The following is a 24993-nucleotide window of genomic DNA, read 5'->3' as shown; positions in this document are numbered from 1 at the left end:
GGGGGGGGAAGAAGAATTAACGTTGATTTTTATTTATTTATTTATTTATTTCACGGTACCAGCAGGGAGAAATGGAGGGGGGGATGAGGGGGAACTGGCCAACTGTGTTGAGGGATTTGTTGTTTTCTGTCAGAAATGTGCGTGGCACCTGTCCCTTTCTCTCCCCGTACGTCTCCCCCGGGAATCACTGACTTCACTCACCGTGATTCCCCTCCGGGGCCGCTGGGGCGGCGCGGCTGGAGCTGAGGGTGACCCCCCGGAGCTCCGTCCCCGTGCCCGGCTGGCGAGTGGCTGGCCAGCGGCCGGCGAGCTGGTGGCATCCTCAAACCAGCTTTCCTAGAAGGCTCGGGGTTGTTTGGGTTTTTTTTGTTGTTGTTTTTTTTTTTTCCCCCAGACAATTGGAGCAGGCTGTTCTTCCTAGATAGCTGTTTCTCAGCGCACATGTTCCTTCATGAAAATGGGATTATTTTTGTAAGTGACAGAAGCAGCACGAGGAGCTCATTACACAACTTGATGTGTACCAAGGACCAAATTCATTTTGGCTAGGCAGGGATTTATCTTTCGTTGTCCTCTTCTGCTATGTGAAAGCATGGTGCTTCCAGAAGATAAATTCCAAGGTGAAGGCCAAGTTGTTTAACTTGCATTAAAGATTATACTGGTACAGGGCAGTGAGCTTGTTTTGAATGATGTATCCAATGTTGTGCCTCAGGTCTTGGAACGTGGTTGGGTTAATGCACCTGAATGTTTTGGCCTGTTCGGACACTGGGCTTTCCTTCCTGTACTTATGGGGACCATAAGGTTTGTGACCTATGGGAATATTTCCCCTCCCCACTCCACCCTCAGGTGTTGCCCATGAAAAATGGTGGTCTCCATCAATCTGAATGAGGACTAATAAATGAAGGGCTGAGATTTTTTGCATTCTCATTTGTTTATTTTTTTTCTCTACTAGTCACAATGTGAAATGCAAGAAATTCCATGGTGGGTGAACATAAGAAGTAATAGTAGCATACTAGCTGCTGGGTAGCGCATTTTGTTGTCAAGCAGGGCTGTAATTCCATTTGAGAATAGGCTGTGTTGTTTTCTGAGTGATTTATTTCAGCCATTGAGTTAAAAAAAAGTTAACATGCAAAACTTAAAATGTTCTGAGCACGTGGACATATTCCGTTAAATGCCTGAGGGGTTTACAGCACTCTCCAGAACCTGCATGAATTCCACTTTCATCAAAGCAGTAGATTGTGTGTCACAAATAGCAAGCTACCTGCAAAAGAACACTTGGCTGTAAAATAGAAATGTTCAGCTCTGCTACAACTACAGTTGCTTTAAAGGGCTGTATAATCACTAGTGAGCTGTGCGAGGTGCACACTTGCTGTTTGACATCAGTAGACCCGCTCAACTGCTTCACAGTTACTGTTAGGTTGCACAATAGCATGTGTGTTTTGGAGGCTTCCCTTCATGCCAGAGGAGCCTATATAGCTTCTGCTTGTCATTCCTCGCTGGAAATGGCCATAGGGCTGAAATGTGATCAGGTCACCAAAGTGTGCTTTCAAACACAGCAAAATCAATTTGCCGATCTTCTTGACCTGAGTCTGTAAATACAGAAGATTGATCAGGATGATGATGGACTTGCGGTCTAGTCTGGGAGACTGAGTGAGAAAAATGCCTGTCGGCTTTGGCCGGTGAAGTATGCACGTTAATGTACATGGTGCAGAACACGTCAAAGGTGGGCTGATGGGCTGCTCTACTAAGACATGTTGATGACAAATAATGTTTTTAGTTGAATCAGTTTTGCAGTTGACCATCATTATAGATGATTATTTTTCTCCATCAGCTTGTGGACAAAAAGAATCTTTCTTTTAAGAAGAATGTGTGCATGCATGGTAAATAGTATATATCAGTAAAATTGCCAGTTCTATGCGCTCTCTGCATTCACTAGGGGATGAAACCAGTTGAATCATATATATACACACCAGTTAAATCATGTGTATACATTTTGTAGTATGGTACTATAAATGGAGGAGATGGAGGATATGTTGCTATTAGCACTAAGCCAGATGAATAATTCTTTTGAAGGTCTGGAATATCAATGATCCAATTGAAAATGTGTCAGCTGAGATGAGTCATGTGTTAGCCTCATTCAGTGACTAAGAAATGGAACAGCCATCGATGTCCAAGCTGAGTCACAGCTGCTGCATATTTCCTGAAATAATTTTTGATTGATAATGACGGAACAGTTGAAATTGCTGTATTTGTTTGTATTGTAATTTGCAGTGCACAGAACACCAGTATACACACTGTTTAAAAGATTAGACAAGCAGCTAGAACAAACTGAAGTGGTATTTCACATAGGATGTGTAAAGAAGGAATGGTGTCCCGTAATTATCTCCCTTTATTTTTCTTTTCTCTGTTATAATTATTTCTCCCTTGTGCCACTATATGGGTGCGTCATGAGGAATGAGGCAGAAGTGACCCTTCTGACTCTGTGACTGGGAGATAACAGCACTTCAAAAAAACTGGTAGCAAATAAAAGAAATGCTAAGTATATAGCCGACAGCATATCAGTTTTGTTCTTAAAGGCAGTCTTGTTCATACACTGCAAATGTTTCTGGATAAAAAGCATGAGACTGATCATTTTAAATCTTTCCACTTTTTTTTTTTTGTTTTTTAAGATTGTCAAGCGATTTGCTGGCCGGGCTAAGAGGAAGGGTTTTAAGAATGTCTTCTTACTTGCTCTGGTTGTATTTCATTAACTTCAGTAATTAATTTCAGTGGAATTTTACAGTGAAATAACAAAGGTCAAAAGCAGCACCTCTGCAAACCTAAGTGTGAAGGATGGTGTGCATGAGATAGTATTTTGCAATGGAAGGCATTGAGTGCATCCTTGAGTGCATGGGACAGAGCAAGGAGAACCGAGTTGACTGTTGCTGGTCTGATGGAGAAAGAAGTCAAGATTATAGCTTTCTATCTGCAGGACTTTCCACACTTAAAGAAAAAAGCGCAGCAAAGCTAAATGACAAGTATAGAAAGTAATAGTCAAGATCCTCAAAATTGATGTTAATGCAGAGCATTGCAAACTTAGAAAGTCAGATTCAAAGATACTTTCATGTTTGATAAACTCTGCCTCCAGAGATGCATAGGTAATTCAGTCTGAGCAGTTCAGGCCAGTATCCCTGCTCTTTCACAGAAATGTTCTTGCAGAACCCCTCTGTCAGTGTATCGATCTTGGTCATTCATATCCTTTCCTATCTTCGTTTGCATCCAGCTCTTGATTAAAAACACACAACTGCAAGAAACTGCACTTTTTGTCACTGGGTCACTTTGCATTGACACTTCTTCCTCTGCATATGCCCTTACTTAAAGTTCCGGAGTCACTTTCTCTGGCTACACAGCAGAACAGGCTATGTTGGATTGTACTGATACAAGAAATAAATCGTGCTTATTCTCTAAAAGCATCACTCTTCATGAGACATGTTTTCTTGTGATGCTCTGTGCAGCCAAACTTCCCTTTTCCTGTGTCTGCTGTAGGTTGGATTTCAATGGAGGACTTGATAAAGTTGGGTATCTTGGAGGTAGTTACTGAACTAGACATTCATCTTTGGGCCTTCTAGGTTATTCAAAGGAAAAAAACCCAACCAATTGCTGGTTTTACCATACTATGTAATTGTGCTTTCAGGTCTATTGGTGTTGGTAAGGCTTGTTCAAATTTGGCAGGTAAAATAAAACAACTGATTTCTGTCCTTATTTGAAAGTGGAGAAGAATGGAAACAAATGCATGTATGAGAGTAACAAAGATGTGACAACACATAGACATATAGGAGATTAAAGATGAAATGAATGAAGAAGAAACTCTCTGTAAAGTGAATAGAAATGATTAGAAATGCTGATCAACACTCTATGTTCCAGCTTGTAATTAAAATGATAAACCCATGTGATTTAGGTATTTTACTTAACTTGTGTAGTGTTTTTTCTCTCCTTATCACACCTGTTCTACTGTCAAGTCTTGGAATTTCATTGTAATAGAGATGAACTCTCTGTTTTATTTAATATTCCTGCCTTTTATTGAGGATAAAGACAGACGAAAGAGAAGTGGAACTAGAACAGAACTGAATTGCTAGTATTATGTCGTTAGATGCAAAACTGAATGTGTGCCCTTTCAAAAATTGTCTGACAAGTTATTTTGCAAGAATGAATGTTTCTAAAAAGAGCTGCAATAAAGTATTTGTAATCATATGTCATTATCAAATAGCTATGGTCTTTGCCATATCCACCTGTCTGCTTGTTGCCTACTTGTTATAACGTCACAGTGCGTGTTCCTACGTAGGATTCTGCATCACAGGTCTGCCTCCAGCTGCCCTTTCTTGAAGCAGTGTAAAATGCTCACAGTGTAGAAAGATGTTCAGAAGAACATCGCTGAAGTTAATGTACACAGACAATGGCTGCCACCGTGTATATTGTGGGGTTTTTGGTTTTGTGGTAGTTTCCCCCCCAAATGATGACTGCCTTGCAGGGATTTTGTTATTTGGAATTCCTCTTTCATTACCAACATTAGCAATGGTGAGGTGGTCTTAGCCACTGGATAAGCAGTGGCCTTTCCAAAATTATTTCAAAGCTCCCAGCTTAATTGTGCCAAACTCCTTTTAGCCTTCCATATGGTTAATGTTATGAGCTTTGTGTTGAAGCATGTTGGTTTTTTGGTTTTTGTTTTTTGTTTAATTATTTTTAATTTTCCTCCTGAGTTTGTCAAGCTAGATTGTCAAAGTTCTGGTTTTGAAAAATAATCTATAACCTTGCCTTTGCAGAACTAAAAGGTTGCTCTTAAACCCTCCACCACAATTACAAATCTTTACATTTGGTGGAATTTCTCTCCCTCCCCCGCCCCCCGCCAGTGACCTACATCTCATGAATGCTGTCTTGTCTTCATGCTTATGCTCTGTGTCTACTCTGTCTTTTTGTTTGTTGGGTCTGTTCAGTCTGTTTGTGTCTTGATTAGTACCTGACTAAAGCTCCATCTTATAAATAGTTGTGCACATCGGTAATTTTATATATCCAAGCAGTTGCTGGTATCGTATGCACGAGTGGGACTGGCTGTGTGCATAGCTTCATAGTCGGGGGAGTTAGCTTGCAGCAATTTCAGCTAACAATAAATACAGGGCTGTGTTTTGGAACAATGGATTAATGCTGAAACACATTTCAGCTAGTTAGGAGTTTTAGAAGTTTTAACTGTATATGGCATTTGTCCCAGTCATCAGTATATGCACACAGAACGGTACCTTTTTGGGGTTTTTTTTGTGGCTGCCTAGAAAACAAAAAAAAAATCTACTTAATAACATCGGATAGCATATAAAAGACAAAGCAAAGATGCTCCAAGATTTTTGCAAAACTGAGACTGTAGGGGAAGACCTGTATTTCTTCTGAGCAGCAACCCTGAGGGCTCCAAAGACCTAAAGAACCTTTGCAAAACTGTACAAAAGTGATCCAGGAGGAACAGTTTTAAAACAGCAGCCTATCCGATACTTAATAGGTTCATGCTGAAGTTTGGACTCCTGCCTGAGACGAACACAAGATTCATTCCTGGAGTCACTTCAGAGGTTGGGACAGTTACATCAAGTTGCTCTTGGCCCAAAACATCTATAATGTGTGAGGTTTGGGTTGGTTGGTTTTTTTTAAATTGAGCTGGGTTTACTTGCCAGCTAGTAATGCATTCATAGAAATCATAATGTTTCACTGTAGTGAATTTTTAAATGCCCTTTGTGAATTTCTACGTGTGACTCCTAAACAGTCTTGTGAGCTTTGGGGCTGATGACAGATGTGGTTGCCTTGCATGCCTTACTCTACTGCCCAGGGCCTGCACAGCACAGTGTCAATTCAGATCTGTTCCACACATGAAGAATGTGACTGTCTGCTGGGTCCCTTTTATGCTGCGGCACCCAGCTTTTTAATGCTGCCCTGAAGTTTTCTGGCTTTCTCATCACTCAGGTCAAGTTTTCCTCCTCTGCTTTGATCTATGGTAATGGTCTTGATTTTATTTTTTTCCTGTGTTTTACAGCGGTTTGAACTTTATTGATTTGATGGTGCGACAGGGGAATATCGACAACCCTCCTAAGACACCACTTGTTCCTGGGTTTGAATGCTCTGGAATTGTAGAAGCTCTTGGAGACAGCGTGAAAGGATTTGAGGTAATATTTTATTTTCAGAGCAAGACTGAATAATCACCAGTTCGCTGAGTATGTTGTCCCTAATCCCTTCTGGTCTGCCAGCGACAGCAGCCTTCACCATCCTGTTGAGATTTGAAAGGGCAATTTTTCCTTGCTGCGTCCCAAGCGTGAGAATGACCTCTTGAATTAGTTTCTAAAGCCATCACTGTCATCTCCTTGAAATCCTTCCTGAAAAGTCACTTGTGCCATGTGCATATCCTGATGGCTAAATAGGAACGGGAAATCATGACTGATGTGTTTTAAGAAAGTAAAAGAAATTGTGTTAACTTGTTAAGTTTCTTTTCTTGGCCGTGTTTGCCATCATCATTGCTCTGTTCCTCAGAGCCCATGTGCTGCTGATTCTAGTTCCAGCTTTTGATCCTGAGTTAACAAGACCCCCATGTACAATAAGCGTTGCTTCTTACAACCATGCGTGTTCATGAGACAGGTAAAATTGGGACCCTGATTCTGGGTATATGACTTACTCTTATCACTCAGGAAAAGGCTCTGTTTCACCTAACAGAATAGTGGTAAATGCCAAATAGATAATGTATATAATAAAGCTTTCATAACTGTTTGGCATTATGTGCTCTTCGGTGTCTCTTATTACATATAAACAGATTCTGTCCTACCTCCTATTCTGTTATTGATGTTAAACATCTATATTCCTTCCAATCTTGCACTTTATTTTCTAAGTAGATAGGAAAATTCTGAAATAAAAACTGAGTTAATGCACATCAATCCTATCAGCTATTCGCTGAGTCAGTCATGTAATCAAGTAATTGCATTTTCTGAATTCTTATTGTATCTTGATCTTAAGAAGGCAATTACCTAAAATATTTTTATTTAAAGATAAAATTTTTGCTCTTTTAGAAGAGCTGTAAAATTTCTCAGTTGAGTGAAGGTAAGCGGCCAATTTAGTTTCTAGTAGGGTCTCAGTGGTGAGCTCTTCTTGGGACATTTCTCTGCTTTCTCCCTCCTGCCCCCTATCTGTCTTGAAACAAGTCATAATCTTCCAATGTTTTTTGTGACAAACAATAACTGAACAATAACTTTGCTGTTTGAAAAACTCTACTGCTTCAGTTGTTCTGCTCTAATATCTGTGTTTTATAGTTATGCTCCACATTGAAAAATATTCTGTGAAAGGAGTATAGAAAGTCTCTGCTCTAGATCAGCATTCACAGTTTAAAAGTTCCTGTTATATTTGAAGGGCATTATGAAGCTACAGCATATGGTGCTTGTTTGAATAACATTGCACCTGACTGAATATACTGTGTCTCTTTGAAAGTTAGGTCTTTGTTCTGACTGTGCATGTTTGTGCTTCGGGTACTCCCTGAAATTGAAACAAGTGGTGGTTGTTTTATTTATTGCGTATAATCTGCATAGCTGTGATAGTGCTTGAGTGATCTAGAAGGAGGGTCAACACTCAGGATAACTGCTGTGCACAGGTATGAACCCACCAGCAGGAGGATCTACCATGGGGAAGATGCAAGAATTTTGTTCACGGATTTCTTGCTCAAAATAGGAGCACGGCAGATGCTTGTTGTCTCTTTGACATATGCTGTTACCTCTCTCCACAGTAGTGGCAGGAATGGCAAAGATTGCACCCTACATCTACTGACCTTCTTTCCCTTTGTAGATCTTTTCCAGTTCAAGTCGTGTTAAAGTCATGGGGATTTCATGCTCTGGAAAATGTCTCTGACTGGCCCTTAGTCTGCACTACCCGAGATATTACACCTGAAATATTGCCCGCCATTTATTGTCTTCACTTGTTGTGATCGCGTTATTGTATGACAAATGACAGCATAGAATGGCAGTCTGTTTTGACAGCAATGTGTAAGAACATACTTTACATTGAAAGGAAGCCTTTTTTTAGGGAATAATGATGTAATGCCCATTCCTTCCCCCACTAAAAGAAAAAGCTGATTTCTTCTGAGCTCAAATGTATCAGGCCTGGTCTGTCTAGTTGTGGGGATGATTCGCAGGAGCTCAGGCCTAATCTGACATGATGACTAGGCTCTGCATAGTGTGGGCGGTAAAATACGGTATTTATTATTACCAAGAAATCCCTTGGGAATCATCGAGAGGGACTTCTCTGCATTCTTTATGGTAATCATTTATGTTTCTTTGCAAGGATATAGCACATTAACATCTTCACTATTTAACCCTAGTTAATCAGACTTTAGGTTTTAGGCGCTTCTCTAACAGCAAAAGGGAACCACAGAGTGGTTACCAGTGAGGCATTGTTAATTTGAATGTGTTTTTCAAAAGGAGGAGGCATTTTGGTGAATTTGGAATGACAGTTCTGTTTCAGCATCCTCATTCTGAAAGAGACAAACCCTTCAGAACTGTCAGCAGCACCTTAGCTTTTAGCAAACCCGCAATATCCCAAAGCCAAAGTGATGACAAGTACTTGGGAAACCAACCTGTGCCTGTGCTATAAACATTTGCCTGAAGGCCAAAGTGTTGTGCTTTACTCCGTTGGTGTAGAATATAGTTGAAATGGTCCAAGAATAAACTGTAGTATTTCTAAAGTGTTAGTGGGTATTAGTAGAATGTAAGATAGAGAATACCGGGCAGATAAGCAAAGGTATTTTAGAGGGTATTTTAGTTTTAGATAAAATATGAAGTCCTGAAATTTGATGCTATGCCTGCCTTATTACTGATACTGTGGCTCCATTGAAGAGCTCCTTTCATGATTAAGGGTGCCGTTTTTGTTGGTCTATTATAGAAAGGTGAAGAGGTCTAAGTCTCTAAGTCAAGGTAAAAGATGTGTAGGGGCTGTTGGTGACAAGCCGTTATGAAGAATTTGTAAAAGTCGTGCCTGTGAAGATTTTAATATATATTGGCCAAACGTTTGTGCACTGTGGCTGTCCCTAGTAGCCCCAGCAGACTAATTTCTAATTTTACGCAAGTGTTGCTTTTTGAGTCTGGTTGTAGCCCTGCAGGAGCCTCAGAGCTCCAGTTTCCTTGTTATTATTCTTGTCCATCTGTGGGGAGTCACTATCTCCATTATAAACTTGAAGCTGCAATGAAGGCCATTATACAAATGTATGAATTTGATGTGCCTGGACCTCTGAAGGGTTCCTGGGAGCAACTGACTGTATCTAATATTAACATAAAATCTTTATTTCTCCGTAGCGAAATACCCGTTCACTACTGTATATTTTCCAAAGAAATTGAGTAGAGAAATGTTGCATTCAAAGAGAATATTTCATTGCTCCTTTAAATTCTGTCAAATTCACTTTGTAGGCTTAGTAGTGCCTCAGAATCCAGAGGTATATTTTTGTTTAAGGTGGCTTATTTGAAGTTGCAGGATCAAATTCTGCTCTGACACATGGCTGTAGATGTGGCAATCATGGAAATGTATTGGTAGAATCAGTTATTAAGATAATAAAAATAGAGAGTGGATACAGATGGTGTTATCTTCTAAATGAATGATTTCTGAACCCTTTCGTGTGCTCTATCTACCAGAGTACAAGGCCTCCCCTTCTCAGTCCACAGACAGGAAAAGTAGCTCTAAATTAGTGTGAAGACTGAGAAAGCAAAGTGAAAATTATTTTAGGTGTAATTTTGATTGTTCCATGCATATCATTAATATCATTGTCAGCTTTTTTTCCTTTTTTTTTTTCTTCTTTTTCTGTAAGCAAATTTCCAGGTTATTAGTAAGAATGCTGTTTTCATTGTTTACAGCCCTGTTTCTTACTTACGACCTCTGCTAGCAAAAGATGTTCTGTATTAGTGATGATGGAAGACTGTTCCATCAGAGAAGCAGTGGGTGGCTTTAACTTTGTTTGGATATTTTTGTTAAATTCAACTTTTTAAATAAATACAATTAAAAAATGGTAAAAGCCTAAGGCTGAGCAGCTTAACTGCTATTTTGCCAAAGATGTGGAGCACCATTATCTTCACAGTCAGTCAGTGACCCACGCTTGAACAGGAGAGTTGCAGGTCAGCAGGTCGTGCAAGTTGCGCTCTACAGTCTCAATTCCAGCTGTATCCTCAATGTTGTTTTCCTCCTTGTTTGTAGATTGGAGACAGAGTCATGGCTTTTGTGAACTACAATGCATGGGCTGAAGTAGTATGTACCCCAGTAGAATTTGTCTACAAGATCCCAGATGACATGAGTTTTTCTGAAGCTGCTGCGTTTCCCATGAACTTTGTAACTGCCTACATGATGCTCTTTGAAGTTGCGAACCTAAGAGAAGGCATGTCTGTGCTGGTACACTCGGCAGGAGGTGGGGTGGTAAGTTGGAACTTTTCTTACTTTCCTGTCACCAAGTAACTGAGGCAGTCTGATGCATCTTGATTTCTGAAACGAGCCAGACCCTGCAGTTTGATTCGATATCAACTTCTCTATGCGAGCGATTGCGATGGGAGGAACTGCATCTGTTTTCCCATCAAAATGGTGATGAGAATGGTTGGCAGAAGCTTTTGGTGAAATAAAAATGTTCTGACAATAAACTCTACGCAAAAACCTCTTCAAAACCCCCTGACTGGTTGTCAGAGATCAAGGAACAAGTGTTGTCCCAAGCCTTGCATTCCTGAACTTAGGCACCTGTACTTCTATGTAAAAAAAGGCTGTAGTGAAAGGAATAAATAAATCAACTCCCTGTACAAGGTATTTTTGGGTAACCATAATCCTCCTTGCAGTAAATGACCCTCTTGGAATACTCCCGCAAATACCATGTGCGAGTGTGTGTGATGCTTTCTCTGTGAAAGACTTTTTTTTTTTTTTTCCTTTGTCGTAGAGGGATTGAAAGCAATGAAAAGCATTATCATGCCAACCCTGAGGAAAATATACAAATGCGAAATTTGAGTCAGTGGTGGCTGCCGCATGCCATAGTTTGGATGATTAGTAAGGAGGCATTGTGTTGCATGGGAAAAGCAACAGTAGGATGAATTCAGTGGAATACCAGGCCACACAATGAAATAAAAAGTCAGCATTTTGTGTTACTGGTTCCTTGAACTATTTTTAGAAAAAAACTCTCTTCTTTGGAAAATACTTAAGCTTGTGCAAAATCTTAAGATACTGACGGGGAAGTGTGTTTACATTTGAAATTGTGCAGTCCTTTTCCATACGACAGGTTTTATGACCTGAGAACATAAGCAGATCTCAGCCTTTCAAACTGGAGTACCTCTTCTGTTTTCCTGTTATGCCTTATTTATGCTAAATTCACATTCTGTTGTCTGCTGAGGTCTGGTGGGCAGCCCCAAACACCTTATCCCTAATTCTGTGCCCTTAGACCCTCTTTCAGGTTCTCGTATAAAAGAAGGCTGTAATCAAAGGAATAAATTCATGAGTTCCCTGTACAAAGTATTTTTAGCTAACGATAATCCTACTTGCAGTAAATGGTCCTCTTGGAATACTTCTGCAAATGAATGGAATTTATAATCGTATTATGCTTCGGCACAGTACAACCTAGAGTGTTATGGCTGACTTTATTGTTCTTTAGTATTAAATCTTTTCATGTGGAATTTAGGACTGTTAAAGCAACATGAGGCCACAACATTCAGGGGGACTGTATATTCTACAGGAATCAAAGGCTCAGCTTTAGCTGTAAGGCCATTTGCCCACCTGACACTATACAGACCCAGGCTGGGCATACAGAACACCCAAAAGCAGTCCCTGCACGAATGCATGTATCTAAAGAAAATTAATTCCTTCTCCTTATTAAGATAAAGTGTCCTTCCTAAATTTCTTTATCTCTTTCTCTCTTTCTCTTTCTAACCTCTGTTATTTCTTCCTTTTCATCATGAAGCACTGTTAGTGCTCTACCAACTCTCACATAGTCGTCTTCACTAGTGCCCCAACCTCTGTGTGGGGCTGTTCCTGTAAGGAGCCGTCAGCTTCCTCTCCTTTATCGCAGATGCTCAACGAGCAGCTTTTGACTGGTCCTCTGCTGTGGCTGCTTGTGGACCTTCTCTGAGAGAAGCCAAAGGAAGGATGGGTCCTGGTTAGCTGCCAGGAGAACAAGGAGAAACCAGATCCATTGCCTGCTAAGTAGTTAAATAGAACAGTTTCCAAGGGAAAGATCAGAGATGCAGGAAGAACAGCCAAGCTGGCCAATAACAGATAAAGGTCTGTGTGTGATCCGGGGGGGACTGTACGTAGGAGGGAGATGGGGCTGGCTGGCCTGCAAGACGGGATGCTCATGGCTGTGTCACGGGGCAGAGGGCCTTGTGCAGCCTGTTGTTCCTTGCAAGGGAAGAGCATGTATAGCTAGAATTGGAAAGGAAAGACTTTTCCTATTGCTTAATAAGTCTTACAGGTAAAAATATCACTCTGGAGACACATGGAATTGTTTCATTTCTGCTAACTAGACATAAAGATTTCAGAGGGGTCTGTGTTACTCTTTAAACCACTCTAATAATCTGTCTGTTAATCTTTTGAAAAATTTAACAGCCTCAGTCGAACAAATCATTCTCACAAAGTTCTTAGTTAATAAAACGGAAAACTGACACTGAAATCGCTATGGGAAGAGGTATTTTTTGTGCTGTTGCTTTAATATAGAAGGCCCATTCCCACTTTCAGCAAGTAGGAAACCTGTCCAGTTTGTTTCTAAATGTCATAGAAATTCCAGAACACTTTAATGAGACAATAGACTCCCTGTGGGACTAGAAGTTTGTAATTGTTCCTTTCTCATTATGCAAGATCATGATTTTAGCTGCTTCAGGCAGTTTATGGAAAAGAACTTGTTGCTTCAAAAATGTGTGTGAGGTTCTTTGTTCTGGCTCCACAGTCCCCTTTAGGAGGATCCTGAAGCTTTTTCAATAAATTGAGTCAGGGAGAAGTCTCTAGGACCTTTACTTATGTATTACCTCAGTTTGTTTATGTGGCCTTATTTTTGTTTATAGATATTTTTGGTAGTGAGGTAACTATAGCAATTGTCTTCCCATCTGTGCCTGGGGTATGATTAGTATGTGACAGTATCCTTTAATGTCTGACAGGATGCTTTAGATAAGTGAGTTTACTTTATTTCCAGAAGTTCCAGGGGACATCAGAAGCTGATGTAGAGAAAAAGGAAATGTACCAAGATAACTTATCTTGAAAGAAGTCTCATATACCTGTCTGTCTGTTACAGAGACTTGAACCCTGTTCCCTATACCCAGTGAGTACCCTCCCTGCCACCCACGCAGCTGGGTCTTCCCTGTTCGTGGTAGTAAACGTGGCTAGTTGTAGGGCAGCACCTTGTCTCTCAGAACCAGGAGGAGAGAGGTGGACACACAGAAGCCCTGCTTCCAACACTGTTGGTATATTGTAGCCTTCCATCTGAAGAGGAGGACTCACTGCAGTGCTTAGAAAGGGGAGATTGCATTTGTTTCCTAGGGCCAGCTTGTTGATTTTGGTTGTTTGGAAAGGGGGCTGCTTTTGGTTTTGGTTTGGCTGTCCTGTCTCTTTTTCTCTCTTGAGATAGGGGCGGTTAAGAGAGACTGACTCTCACCTCTCAACCTGGACAGTGAATTAGGCTGGAGAAATTCTAGGGGCCTTCTAGGAAAGCGTGGTACAGGCTCACAGTCGCATTGCGTGATTCAGTCAGACTTCGACGAGAAATTAATGCCTTGCAAAGCATTCTGTTCTTGTGGCTCGACCAAGATCTAACAAGGACAACGGTTGTCATATGCTCCCTTTCGGGCCTCTACTTGGCAGTACTCTTAATGCCTCTGTTTAAACCGTTATAGTGAGTAGCAGGGCAGTTCGATAATTAACAAAAGATATAATTGTGTAATACAAATAGAGTTTAAATGCTTAAAGCTGCAGAAATGTTTAAGTGTCCTTCTGAACTGATCGCTAAAATAAGGAGAAAGTCAGCTAACACTGAACTTCAAAAACTTCCTATTATCCGTACATAGAAATTAATGCTCAGAAATACAAGCTTGCAAGAATATACGACTTACTGTAGGACATATATTGGCCTATCTTAGCTGTAAAATTCTATAATTACTGTTTGAAGTGACCATAAGACAGAGTAGCTCCCTTCTCAAATATACTCCCACGTCCTTTTTTCAAGTGAAGCAAAGTGGCGATTGAAGAAAATACACTGAGAAAACTGAGCAGTTGCATGCACCCCGCTGGGACTGATCTGCTGTATGAAGCAATTATTTCTTTAAAATGAAGACTGTTTAAGTCAGTGCGTTCAGTGCAAGTCACAGCGCTGGCTTGTATGAGATTATAAAGTTGCTCTTAAAATTATTGATGTGAACTTGTAAACTGTATCCTGGATTAGTTGAATTAGTATAAATACTGTTGTATTAAAAAAACCAAACAACACCCCCCAAAAAACCAAAGCAAAAAAACCTTAGGCTCTTTTCTTCTAACTTTAATAAATCTAGTCTCTATCTCTATGATATCTACCTGGAAAATTCTTTGAGGGATTTAGATTTGTGAGAGACAGACTTTATGCTCACTTGCTTATTTGTTTGCTCTTTATGTTCTTCCTATTCTTAATATTTAGAGCTCAAAACTGTGGTTATTTACCAAGACTGTGTAAACACTTCAATTTAATCACTTAACCCTTCAGACACAAGGCAGAATTATTAGCCAGTTCTTTAGCATTTTGACCTTACAGGTACTAAAATTAAGCTGACTTTCATGAAAAAGCATCAATTGCTATCCTGAAGATCTGACCTTCCCTTTCAGGCTCAGCAGCAGAGGAAGTGCAAGCAGAGTAAGTTACAGACACAGCTCTCATGTTTGAATTTGAAGGGTAAATCTGACTTGGCAACAGATTTAGGTCATCCTGGCAGGTTTGGTTACTGTTTGGCAGGAGCCCTCTTTTTTTATTGTGTCTCCCCTGCATAAATTGCAAATATTTGAGGATGCATTCCAAACTGAATCACTGAAGTGGTGATATTTTATCTGACAAAGAACTGGCACTCCTTAGTAAATGCAGTCACCCGCTATCACAGGCAGCATATAGGAGCCTTTTCAAGAGAATTATCAAATTTCTTAAAAAAATATCTATGTGTTTATCCCTTCAAATTCTCTCTGCTCTGTCTTGCTCAGTGAGAAATCTTTCTCAATTTCCAGACTTTATTTGTGGCTGGTTAATGTATCTTTGTTCTTCTGCTAGTCTTCTCCATTAATTAAAATTAGCTATTCATTCCTCCTGGGGCGCTTCTTTCAGATCTTTTTGGCAGGATGGTGTCTTTATGGCTAGAACAAGCTCAGATTCGAGTCTCTCCGTGCCCTGTATTTTTCAGGCTGAAAGCAGGTTTTTTTGTTCATACACCTTTTTTGTAAGGTCAGATGTCTGTTCCCTTGGTCATCCTACAGACGCTGGTCCAGGCAGACATGTACACATTTCCTGGGCTCTGAGCTGGTCGGCAGCAGAGCAGCAGTAAGCTGGTATGAAAGCCAGAGCCTTTTAAAATAGATCTCACAGCATCCCTGATCCTTTTAAACATCATATGGGTAGGCTGAATTTGGGTCTGTCTGCACCTAGCAGGTAGGGGCACATTAAATGGCGCTCTTGCATTTAAGTCAGTCCTTCTTGAATGTGAATAATTAGAATTTACTCTGCTCTTCTGATGGTTCTGGCCAGCATACTGTACAATGGCATTAATACTTCCCTCTTTGCTGAAATCTTTACTCGATACCTCTCACAACTGCACTTGCTATTTCCATATTAGCAGTTCGTATCTGTTCTGCGTTTGATGAATATGCCCCAAGTGCTTTTCTCTTATTTCATCTCCAGCAGCCGAGGAAGGGAATAAATCAGCTCACAGAGAGCTCTGTGTAACCAAGTCTGGGCTGCTTTAAGTACCCAGGCTGTCTCACTGAAAGCCAGACAGGGCATCTCTATGCTGGGCTGCTCTGTGCTGCTGGATGCCTCTAAAGCAATGGATGTGCTCCCTCAGCAGCTTGGGAGAGTCCCAGTGTCATGCCTGAGTCTATTTCCAGACGCTCCCTCAGAGCATCATCTGTTAATCAAACACAAAAGCCTGGCGAGTCATACACGAAAAGCAATTTCCCTGACCAAAGCAGGCTGCAGTCTCGGAAGGCCTTTCTTTCTGCCTCTGAAGCTCTGCACTCCCCAGAGGACATGTCCTTTCCCTGAATCCCCTGCTGAGTCATGTCACAGACAGGCAGTACTTAACTCGTCCTTGGCTGCTCTACCTGTTCGGAGAGAGCTCATCGTATTCTCTGGGCGAGGACCTGGGCTGGGCTGTGTGCTCATAGCTCCACTAAACTGAAGAGGATTTATACCAGACGGAGATTCAGCCCTGAGTTTTGGGTGCACCTCAGCTCACAATTTTGCAAGGGGGTAGGAAAAAACACAGCTTGCTAATTGTAGCAGAAAATAAGAGCTTTTGAGGGTAAAAGAGGTCATTTTCTCATGGTGAGTCTTTCTTCCCATCCCTCTACTCCAAAACTTACTTGTGGTGCACTGAGTGTAGCAGATGCTGCCTTAGCTTGTTCAGGAATCGCATTTCAGTTGGTCCACTCTGCAATGTTCACCTTAGCGTTTGGTTTCCAATTTCCTCTGCTGTAATTCGAAAAACCGCACCTTCAGGAGAGGGAGTGTTGTGTATTTGACTTCTAACACCAGAGAAAAGTCTTCCTTGATGCCAGGAGATTAGTAGGTGTCTTCTCTTGCAGTTTTCTTACTAGTTTATATACTGCGTACCACCTTCAGATCTGGTTTTGTGGCATCGAAGCGTTTTGGAAATGTGGATTCTCCTCACGTTTGGTTCCAGACAGGTTTCTTGTAAAATGTTAAGTCTGAATGATTTTTTTAATTTTTTTTAAATGCTGTAGCACCTCCGGGCTGCAAAAATATATCATAGAAATGATAATTTATTACTGATGCTTTTGGTTCTAATAGATGTAGTTTTGCAGGGTGGTATCTTTTAGATGCTTTGTTCTCTCCTGCCATAAAGCTGGGCTTGGTTTACATGACAGCAAAAAGGATGTGTTCTTGAAAGTATACTCGTGTAACTGCTGTAATTCAGTGCACAGTTTGCACATCAGAGTGAGGTCTGACTTGTGCCATTAGGTCAGACCCTTTCGGAAATCCACTAACTTATACCCTTTATTTATATTTCATCCAGTGAAATTAATAAGTATCGATAAGCTAATTAGATTAGTAAGTTTTCTTCTATTCCTGCTTTCTATATTGACTTTTAAATGTCAGTGACTTTTTTTTTTACTTTGAAATTGTTTAAATGCACAGAACAGTCTATTTCACTTTTACTGCCTAAAAATCTATCTTTCTTTTCTTCCATGTGATTATGTCTCTATGAGAGTTTGAAATCCTGCATGTTTAAAGTTTGGGTTTAAAGCAGAAGACTTTAAAGAAATCTCAATCTTTTTACGGGATCTAAAATTACTCTAAGCATATCCATTTATAATAAATTCTGTAATAATCATATATGTAGATTAAGTTCAACATACTGGTTTTATAAATTGACAGGATACCTTGAAAAGCAATCCATCAAACAGACTTTGAAGCTAAAGAGACACAAGACTCCTACGCAAATCCAGTATTAGGAGACATATTTAATTTCCACAGAATGCTTTAATCCAACTTATTAATTTCTTTGAGGAATCACCATGTGGAGTTCTGCATGATAAGTAGTATATAAAATATATATTTTAAAGGAGATTAATTCCGTTTTAAGGGAATATTTTGTAACCATGTCTATCCCTTCAGTGAAGCAATTGGTCATTTTTTTTCAAAGACTGCTAAATCCTGTTATAGGTAACATTAATTGTCCACGTGAGAGTTATTTTTTGCCACTTATTAAGTTTCCCAGGTTCAGGAAGCAAGAATCTAGTCTGTACTTATATGTAGAAATTTACATCGTATATGAAAAATTAGATGTGTGAAGAGTTTCATTTTCATTTTTCAAATCATACCTATCTAATTAGACACCCTCTCGCAAGGTTTTAGAGTTCATACACTACTTCTGATAACATGGTGCCTGCTTCCATATCCACGTGGTCTCCCCGGTGGAAGCTGGTAGCAGGGATGATGTGGTTTTGTCTGGGCAGGGAGGAGACAGAAAACTCTCTTGTCTCTGTCTACCACAAAGCAGTTTTTAGGAGGGGAATGGTTTTGGAATCCAAAAGAGAGGGCAGGGCTTGTGTACCCCAGTGATCAAAGGGTGCTTCCTGGGGAGAGTGTGCGGTGGGACAGGAGCCGGCATGGATCCCTCGCCTGCCCCTCCACGGGCCTGGGAGGAGGATGTGCTTCCTTCCAGCTGCAAACCCCTTGGTGCATACTTCATTGGTGAACTGTGGACATTCTGAACACCGGGGCCTCACATACTTGTAATGAAAATGTATAGCCCTCTAAACACTAGCTACTAATCCAGAGGTAACTAGATGACTTGAGGGATTAGAAAAGAGATTTAAGAGTGACTTGCGTACCCACAGTGCTGTTTTGGAGCTTAGTCGAATTCCACAGAAATTAGTGAAATGTTTGAGTTCATAGGTTGAGTCCAATTCTCCTGTTTTGGTGGGGAAAGCATGAAAGGTCCAAATCAGCCTTTATTCCAAGATTTCAGAAGTATGAATACGAAGAATACTCTACACAAAAATAAGTAAGAGTTAACGTCAAATTAAGATCTTCAGAAAGCTGTAGAAGAATGTTTTGCGAATTGCCTCAAAATATTTCGGTGATGTTGTTCATCCAGTTATAAAAGTATTGGTCATATGAGTCAGTTTTAGGCTTTAAATATCTCCAGAAATCTGGGAAGTATTCTGATCTGGGGTTTTAGATAAGCGTATCACTATGGGGGGAGGGAGGGGTGTACTAACGAGTTTGTGTCAGGAGAAAAGTAGGTTATGCGCATCCTGGGGTGTTTGTGCATTTCTCCCAGTCATCTGACTGTCAGTTTGTTGGATGTTAATCATCTTCTGCAGGATAAAAATCAACATGTTTTCTACTCTAATATTTGACCTTTTAAACATTCAGTGTTTTTGATTCAGAATATACTCATTATCCCTCGTCTTCCCAAGTCTGATTGAAAATGCAAAAAACTAGTTAGAGAATAGATCGATAATGTCAGAATTTCACTCAACGAGCATACACTGTAAAATACTGACTTACCTAAATCACTATGGGTGATATTTTTCTGGGAGACACAGGAAGTGCGAAAAGAGGATGGCTAGTGAAAATGACTTAAGAAAAGGAGAGATACAAAATCCAGATTATTTTTTTTTTCTTGTAATTTTAAGTTACAATATTTGGGGAGGCTAAAAAGTGGGCTTCAGAATGAGATGGTAAGTAATAGAGAAATGAAGTATGAGACAAGTGAAATGTTTTCTGCTCCCAGAAGACATTACATCTTGTGAGATAAGGTCCATCGGGAATGGATTTTCCTATGATTTCTAAGAGATTAGGGATTCCAACCCTGGAAAATGGTGAATGATTTTCAAAAGAAAAGGTCGTTAATGTTTGGTATTGGGTTACCATGCTACGAATCAGCATTCATCTCTGGGTTCTGCTATACGTTTCTCTGAGCTCTTGGACAGGTTTTTCAATTTGCTGTGCTATTCCATTTCTCCTCTGTAAAGTAAGAATGGGAAGTCATCCCTTCTCCTGCTTTCTCCTCTCTGGCTATTGGTACCTGTCCAAAGGATCACATAAACTGTGCCTTGCTCTGTAGCTGTTTACTGACTAATCCAGTAGGAAACCAATCTGAAACTCCTGGATGCCACCACATATAAATAATAATGTTGTCCTCCTGCGATGTTCAGCTCGGAGGATTGTCACTTGCAATTACATTCAGCATTGTATGTGAGGATGCCAAGCCCCCCAGGGGATGCAGGGTTATCTAATTACTCTACTGTAAATAAAACCCAAGCACTGATTACTGGTATTTATATACTAATAATCAGAGGGTTTGGTTGGAATGAACAGAAATGTGTTTATCCATGGATGACTTCACTGGTCATGCATAGAGTTTACAAATTACAATCTTTTGACTGTAAATATAAGAATCTGCTGAATTCCGTAAGTCGGTATTTTTAGAATGACAGTGCCATTTCTTGCTTCGGGGCATATCCGTGTAACCATGCTGGCTCCAATGGAATAATGTGGTTGCAACAAGAGGCAGAATTTGGCTACCAAAAGTCTGTCTTTCATTTCTTGGTGTGTTAAGAGTAAAAAAAGACCCAGGGTTGTAAAACGATGAGCTGTTAGGATCTTTTTTGAAATCCATATGGGTCAGTGTTTATGCTGTGCTTCCCTTCTTCTTTCAGCCTCACATGCACATGGGATGCAAAGTAGAAAATGAGAAGAAGTTCTTGTGTGCTCTTTCAATAAGCATTTTTGGTGGTCCTTGTAAATTACTGCCATTTCCCTTAAATTTCACTGCCTTTGTTGAAAGAACAAGAAGAACTCTCTTCTAATACAATTTTAGATAGATTAAATTCATTTTATCACTGAAGTTGCTTTGTCTTCAGAATATCCTTTTGATTTAAGTGTATTTTTTTTCTTGTGGCTGAACTGCATTGCACTGGCAAGAAATTAGTTTGGGAAGTCCTTGTACATGCTTGGTCTTGGATTTTGCTGTGTCATGAGTGAATTGGCAGCTGTAAAGTCTGTCAACCAATTTCTGTGTCAGTAAACTAACATAATAATGTGTTTGCAGGGTCAAGCTGTTGCTCAGCTCTGTTCAACTGTTCCCAATGTTACTGTTTTTGGAACAGCTTCATCTTTCAAACATGAAGCAATCAAAGACTCAGTAACTCACCTGTTTGACAGAAATGCAGACTATGTTCAAGAAGTAAAAAGGTAATCTTTTATTTTCCTGAGTAAGGGTTGTACAGTATCTGGCAAAATACTAAGAAGGACACCAGGATGATCATATTTATGGGAAGAGATTAGATTTGTGAGTTTAGGAACTGTAGTTTATTCCAGATATTCCATCTGTCTGCTGAAAGAGACAAGATAGCAAGTATCTGCCTGTTTCTTTATAAGCAACATAAGCTTTGTTAGTGCACATTCATACTTGGACATCTGTTGCAAGCAAAGTAAATGAAGTGAAAAAGAATAAAGGATGTACTTTGCTACTGTCTGCACATGTAGTAGCTCACTGTAATGCACTGAGTAAGACTTTTTCAGTGGATCTGTAAGTTATCCAGGTTTTGGAGTTCTCTGGTGTGTTTCCATCTGCCTGGGTTTTTATCCTCTGCCAGGGATTGATATCAGAGCACATGATGTCTGTTTTAATTTCAGATCCTTAGATTTTGTTTGTTTGCATTCAGATTAGAATCATGCTGTTGCCTTTTGAAGTAATCATGTGTGTTTCTATTTACATGTTTTCAAATACTTTGTTTTCCAGTTTGTCTGTTTTTAGATATTGATGTTGATACAGGTGGCAGAACTTTAGAATTGATAAGAAAATCTTAGTAAAAAATGCCTTTTTGATTTTACTTGTCAGACAGATAAGAATGTTTTCCCTTCATCTTGTATCTGTCAAAATACTTGATTATGTAGCTGGGTGTAAAACAAGAAATTTCTCACAGGGGCGCCCCAAGGTAGTACAGGCTTCCTGTCAAACGTACGTGTTCCTCGGCGTGACCTGCGAAGCCTCAGGAGGTCTCTTAGTACGAGGGTTACTAGCCCTCAAACAAGGCCTGCAGCATACAGCAGGCTTTTGTCTGAGCTGTTAGCAATCCAGACTGGTGTTGGAGGAGAAAGCAGGGGCTCTACTCTTCTTGGAGCACTCGCAAGGGCTTAAGAGGACATTTGAAATGATCCATCACAAAGGCTATTTTACATCTCAGGAAATTTCTTCTTTGTGGGAAGTTTCACCAAAAAAGATAGGACTGGTCCAGCAGATGAGACCCCTGCCATTTTCTTACACCTCAGAAGAATTGCAGCACATTTCTTCAGCCCTTTGGTAGCCTTTCTCCTGGGGAAGTATACATAGCTGTGTTTTGCTGCCCCTGGAAAATTGCTGTGGCGAGTTGAAGACTGAATTCTAGCAATCCCCACTTTGTAAACATTGATTCAGCAAGAAAGAACGCTTGAAAACATTAATCAGAATTCAACACCAACCTTAATGCTAACTCCTGGCAAGGGCAGCAGAAAATCTGATCTAAGTGGGTATGTGATGTGGGAGCAGATACAACAGAAATCAGTGCTTAAAAAAAGGGGGCGGGAAGGAATAAAAGCCCTTTTAACTTCTGATAACTTTATGATTGCAGATAACGTTGGCTGCTTCTGCCCTTCATCAGGACAGTTCTTTTTGGGACAGTTCCCTGACACCACCCCTGACTCTGTGTAACAGACTGTAATTACTGAAATCAAAAGGAGACCTGGTTACGAAGGGGTGGAGTTCTGCTCTGTTAAGTCTGCTAAGATCCCTTTTAGTGATCCTGCATTTTCACATACTTTTTCACCTCGCAATAGACCAATGAGGCAGGAATCAGTGGGTACAAAAGATAAAATGTAGATGCAACAAGCTAGTTTGGGCTTCTTTCATGGTATAGAGGTGTGTAGTATTAGCACAATTGATAGTCCTGATTCAAAGTCAGGATTGGCATCCTGTAGAATATGCCAGTGCTCTGATTTGTTGCTTAGATCTGTGTATTTTTTACTTTGCATTGAAAGAATAATAAAAGTAGAGTGGTAATTCTGAGACTGCTATAAAGACAAAATGAATTTCTAGATTGTCTTTTGAAAGAGGCGTTGGGGGGGACAGTGTAGTTTGGTTTGCTGGATATTAGCTGTGTACTGTGTTCTGCTTAAATTGTTTGTCTGGTCAGCAAGGAGTCCAGCTCATCCCTTCACCTGGCTGTTGTACGCTGAGTCACGGGGAGTCCCAAGGGAAGGGGAAGGCGCTTCCTTTAAGGGTCTGCGAGCAGGAGAGGGTGGGCCTGTGGTTGAGAAAGGATAGTGGTAGGAACCTGCTTTATTGCAGGTGACTGGGGTATTCTGCGGAAGAGCTTTCATCAGGGAGCAAAGCCTAAAAAAGCCACAAACCAGCCACCCCCAAAACCCCACACGAATGACCAAACAAAAAAGCCCCAACCCACAGAGGTGATAGGAATGTGGAAATGTTCCTAGGGGATGAGGAATCAGTTCAACCATGGAAGCCACCAAAAGCTGTTCAACTGCAAAGTCATTATTCATTTACAGTGAAAGCCCATCCAGTGCCCTGAACATAAACAATTTATTACCCCACAGGTGGCAGCAGTACCAAAGAGTAAAGTTGTCCGATTTTACTGCTGTTTGTAACCAGTGGATGGCTGAGTATCACCTTTGTTGTGTGAGGAAACAGAAAGATGCATTACAAGCTATAAAGCTTTACCTCTTTCCTGACTTCTGATTGCAGTTGTACCACTGCGGAAGGCATGGTCATCAGGAGCTGATGGGCGTTCCCAGGGATTAGATGCTATCGACTGCCCCTTAAACCTTTGATAGTCTCCAGGTTGCAATTTTCTTTTAGTATCTGCAGCAGTTATTTGCATAATTTTTGAAGAGTGTTAATCAAGAATTTGCTACTGCTTGGGCTATTTACTTGGTCAGTAGGTAGGGTATTAGATCAAACTAGTGATAGGATTTTGCAGAAAAAAGAACTACATCAGGATATTTGGGTGTCTGTTTTTCTTCTTTAGCATTCTATTCACATTGCATTCACAAAGCTATTTATTGGAAAATTATAAATATGCAACCCATTTATGGAAACAGTATAAATACTTTCTGCTTTCTATAATATGGCCTGTTTGTATCCTTCGAGCAGGGTTTCTAGGTCTTGGTGACTTCTCTATGCTCAATTTAACTCTTTGCTGGCATCTAATTGATACAGACTCTGAAACAGAAGACTCTTTAAATAACTTTACAAGGACGTGATTTTATCTGAGAAGAACTAGGATAAGAATAGCTGTTTCCTTAGGAATTCAGAAAAAGAATATAAGATGATGTGAATAACGAAAGTGTCCTTTATGACATTCATTTGACCAAAAAAAAAAAAAAAAGACATTCTCTGACATTCACATTCTCTCAAAAAGAGCTTTATATCCATCACCTGTTTTTGTGATAATATAATTGTACTGAAAGTCCTCAAAAAGGGGGAATGAGATGTTTTCCCACTTGTCTAAGCCTGAAAGGCATGGGTTGGGCAGCCCAACAAACACGCGTTCCAGCACTGAATGACTTTGAATTGTCTTTTGATGAGGAGAAACTTTTCATGTAGTCAGAGCCTCAGCATCAGAGTCCTTTCTAAAGTACCCGGAAAATCTTAGTATTATGTTAACAGTCAGCCTGTATCATGCTGACTGACCAGTCCTGTGGATCTTACTGCAAAGTGAGATTTGAGGTCCCTTCTAACCTGGTATTCTATGATTCTATAGTCTATGATTTCTTTCTTGCTTTTTAGAATCTCGACAGATGGAGTAGATATTGTTTTGGACTGTCTTTGTGGAGAAAATACTGGGAAGGGGCTCAGTCTTCTCAAACCACTTGGAACTTACATTTTATATGGTGAGTGGAAAAAGCCAGGTACATATTTCAAAACTAAAGCTTTGCAAAGCTTAAAATCTGTTAAAATCATCCATGCCACTCCTTCCAGAACTGGAGGCTGCCATGTTACACTTTCTCAATTTGACCATTTCAAATCAAGGATTTTAGTGAAGCTGAGCATGGACTAAATTGAGAAACAATAGGTAATACAAAGAAACTCTTAAAAAAAAAATTTAAAAAATCCAAAAGTGAAACCGAACATATGTTTCAGACTGTTAAACGTTACTGTATGATACAGGAGAAGTGTAGGAGAGAGCTTGGATCTCTCATTGTACACACTCTAGGAATCACAGTGTGGCCAAGGAAACTGTGATATAGTT

The 24993-nt window shown here is 40.2% G+C and overlaps 1 protein-coding gene across 1 annotated transcript in view; it reads left to right on the top strand.

Moving 5' to 3' along the window:
* The window catches only part of VAT1L (vesicle amine transport 1-like), a 58993-nt gene that overhangs the window by 1298 nt on the left and 32702 nt on the right, over nucleotides 1-24993 (top strand). The window contains exons 2-5 of the mRNA XM_009890400.1: nucleotides 6044-6173; nucleotides 10222-10437; nucleotides 20796-20938; nucleotides 24531-24634. Coding sequence (XP_009888702.1) covers nucleotides 6044-6173; nucleotides 10222-10437; nucleotides 20796-20938; nucleotides 24531-24634 — 593 coding nt within the window. The remainder of the gene's footprint in view (nucleotides 1-6043; nucleotides 6174-10221; nucleotides 10438-20795; nucleotides 20939-24530; nucleotides 24635-24993) is intronic.

The sequence above is a fragment of the Charadrius vociferus genome, unplaced genomic scaffold, assembly GCF_000708025.1.
Source record: "Charadrius vociferus isolate BGI_N301 unplaced genomic scaffold, ASM70802v2 scaffold498, whole genome shotgun sequence".
NCBI lineage: Eukaryota > Metazoa > Chordata > Aves > Charadriiformes > Charadriidae > Charadrius > Charadrius vociferus.
Note: the sequence above shows the minus strand (reverse complement) of the source record. Positions and strands in the feature narration are given on the sequence as shown.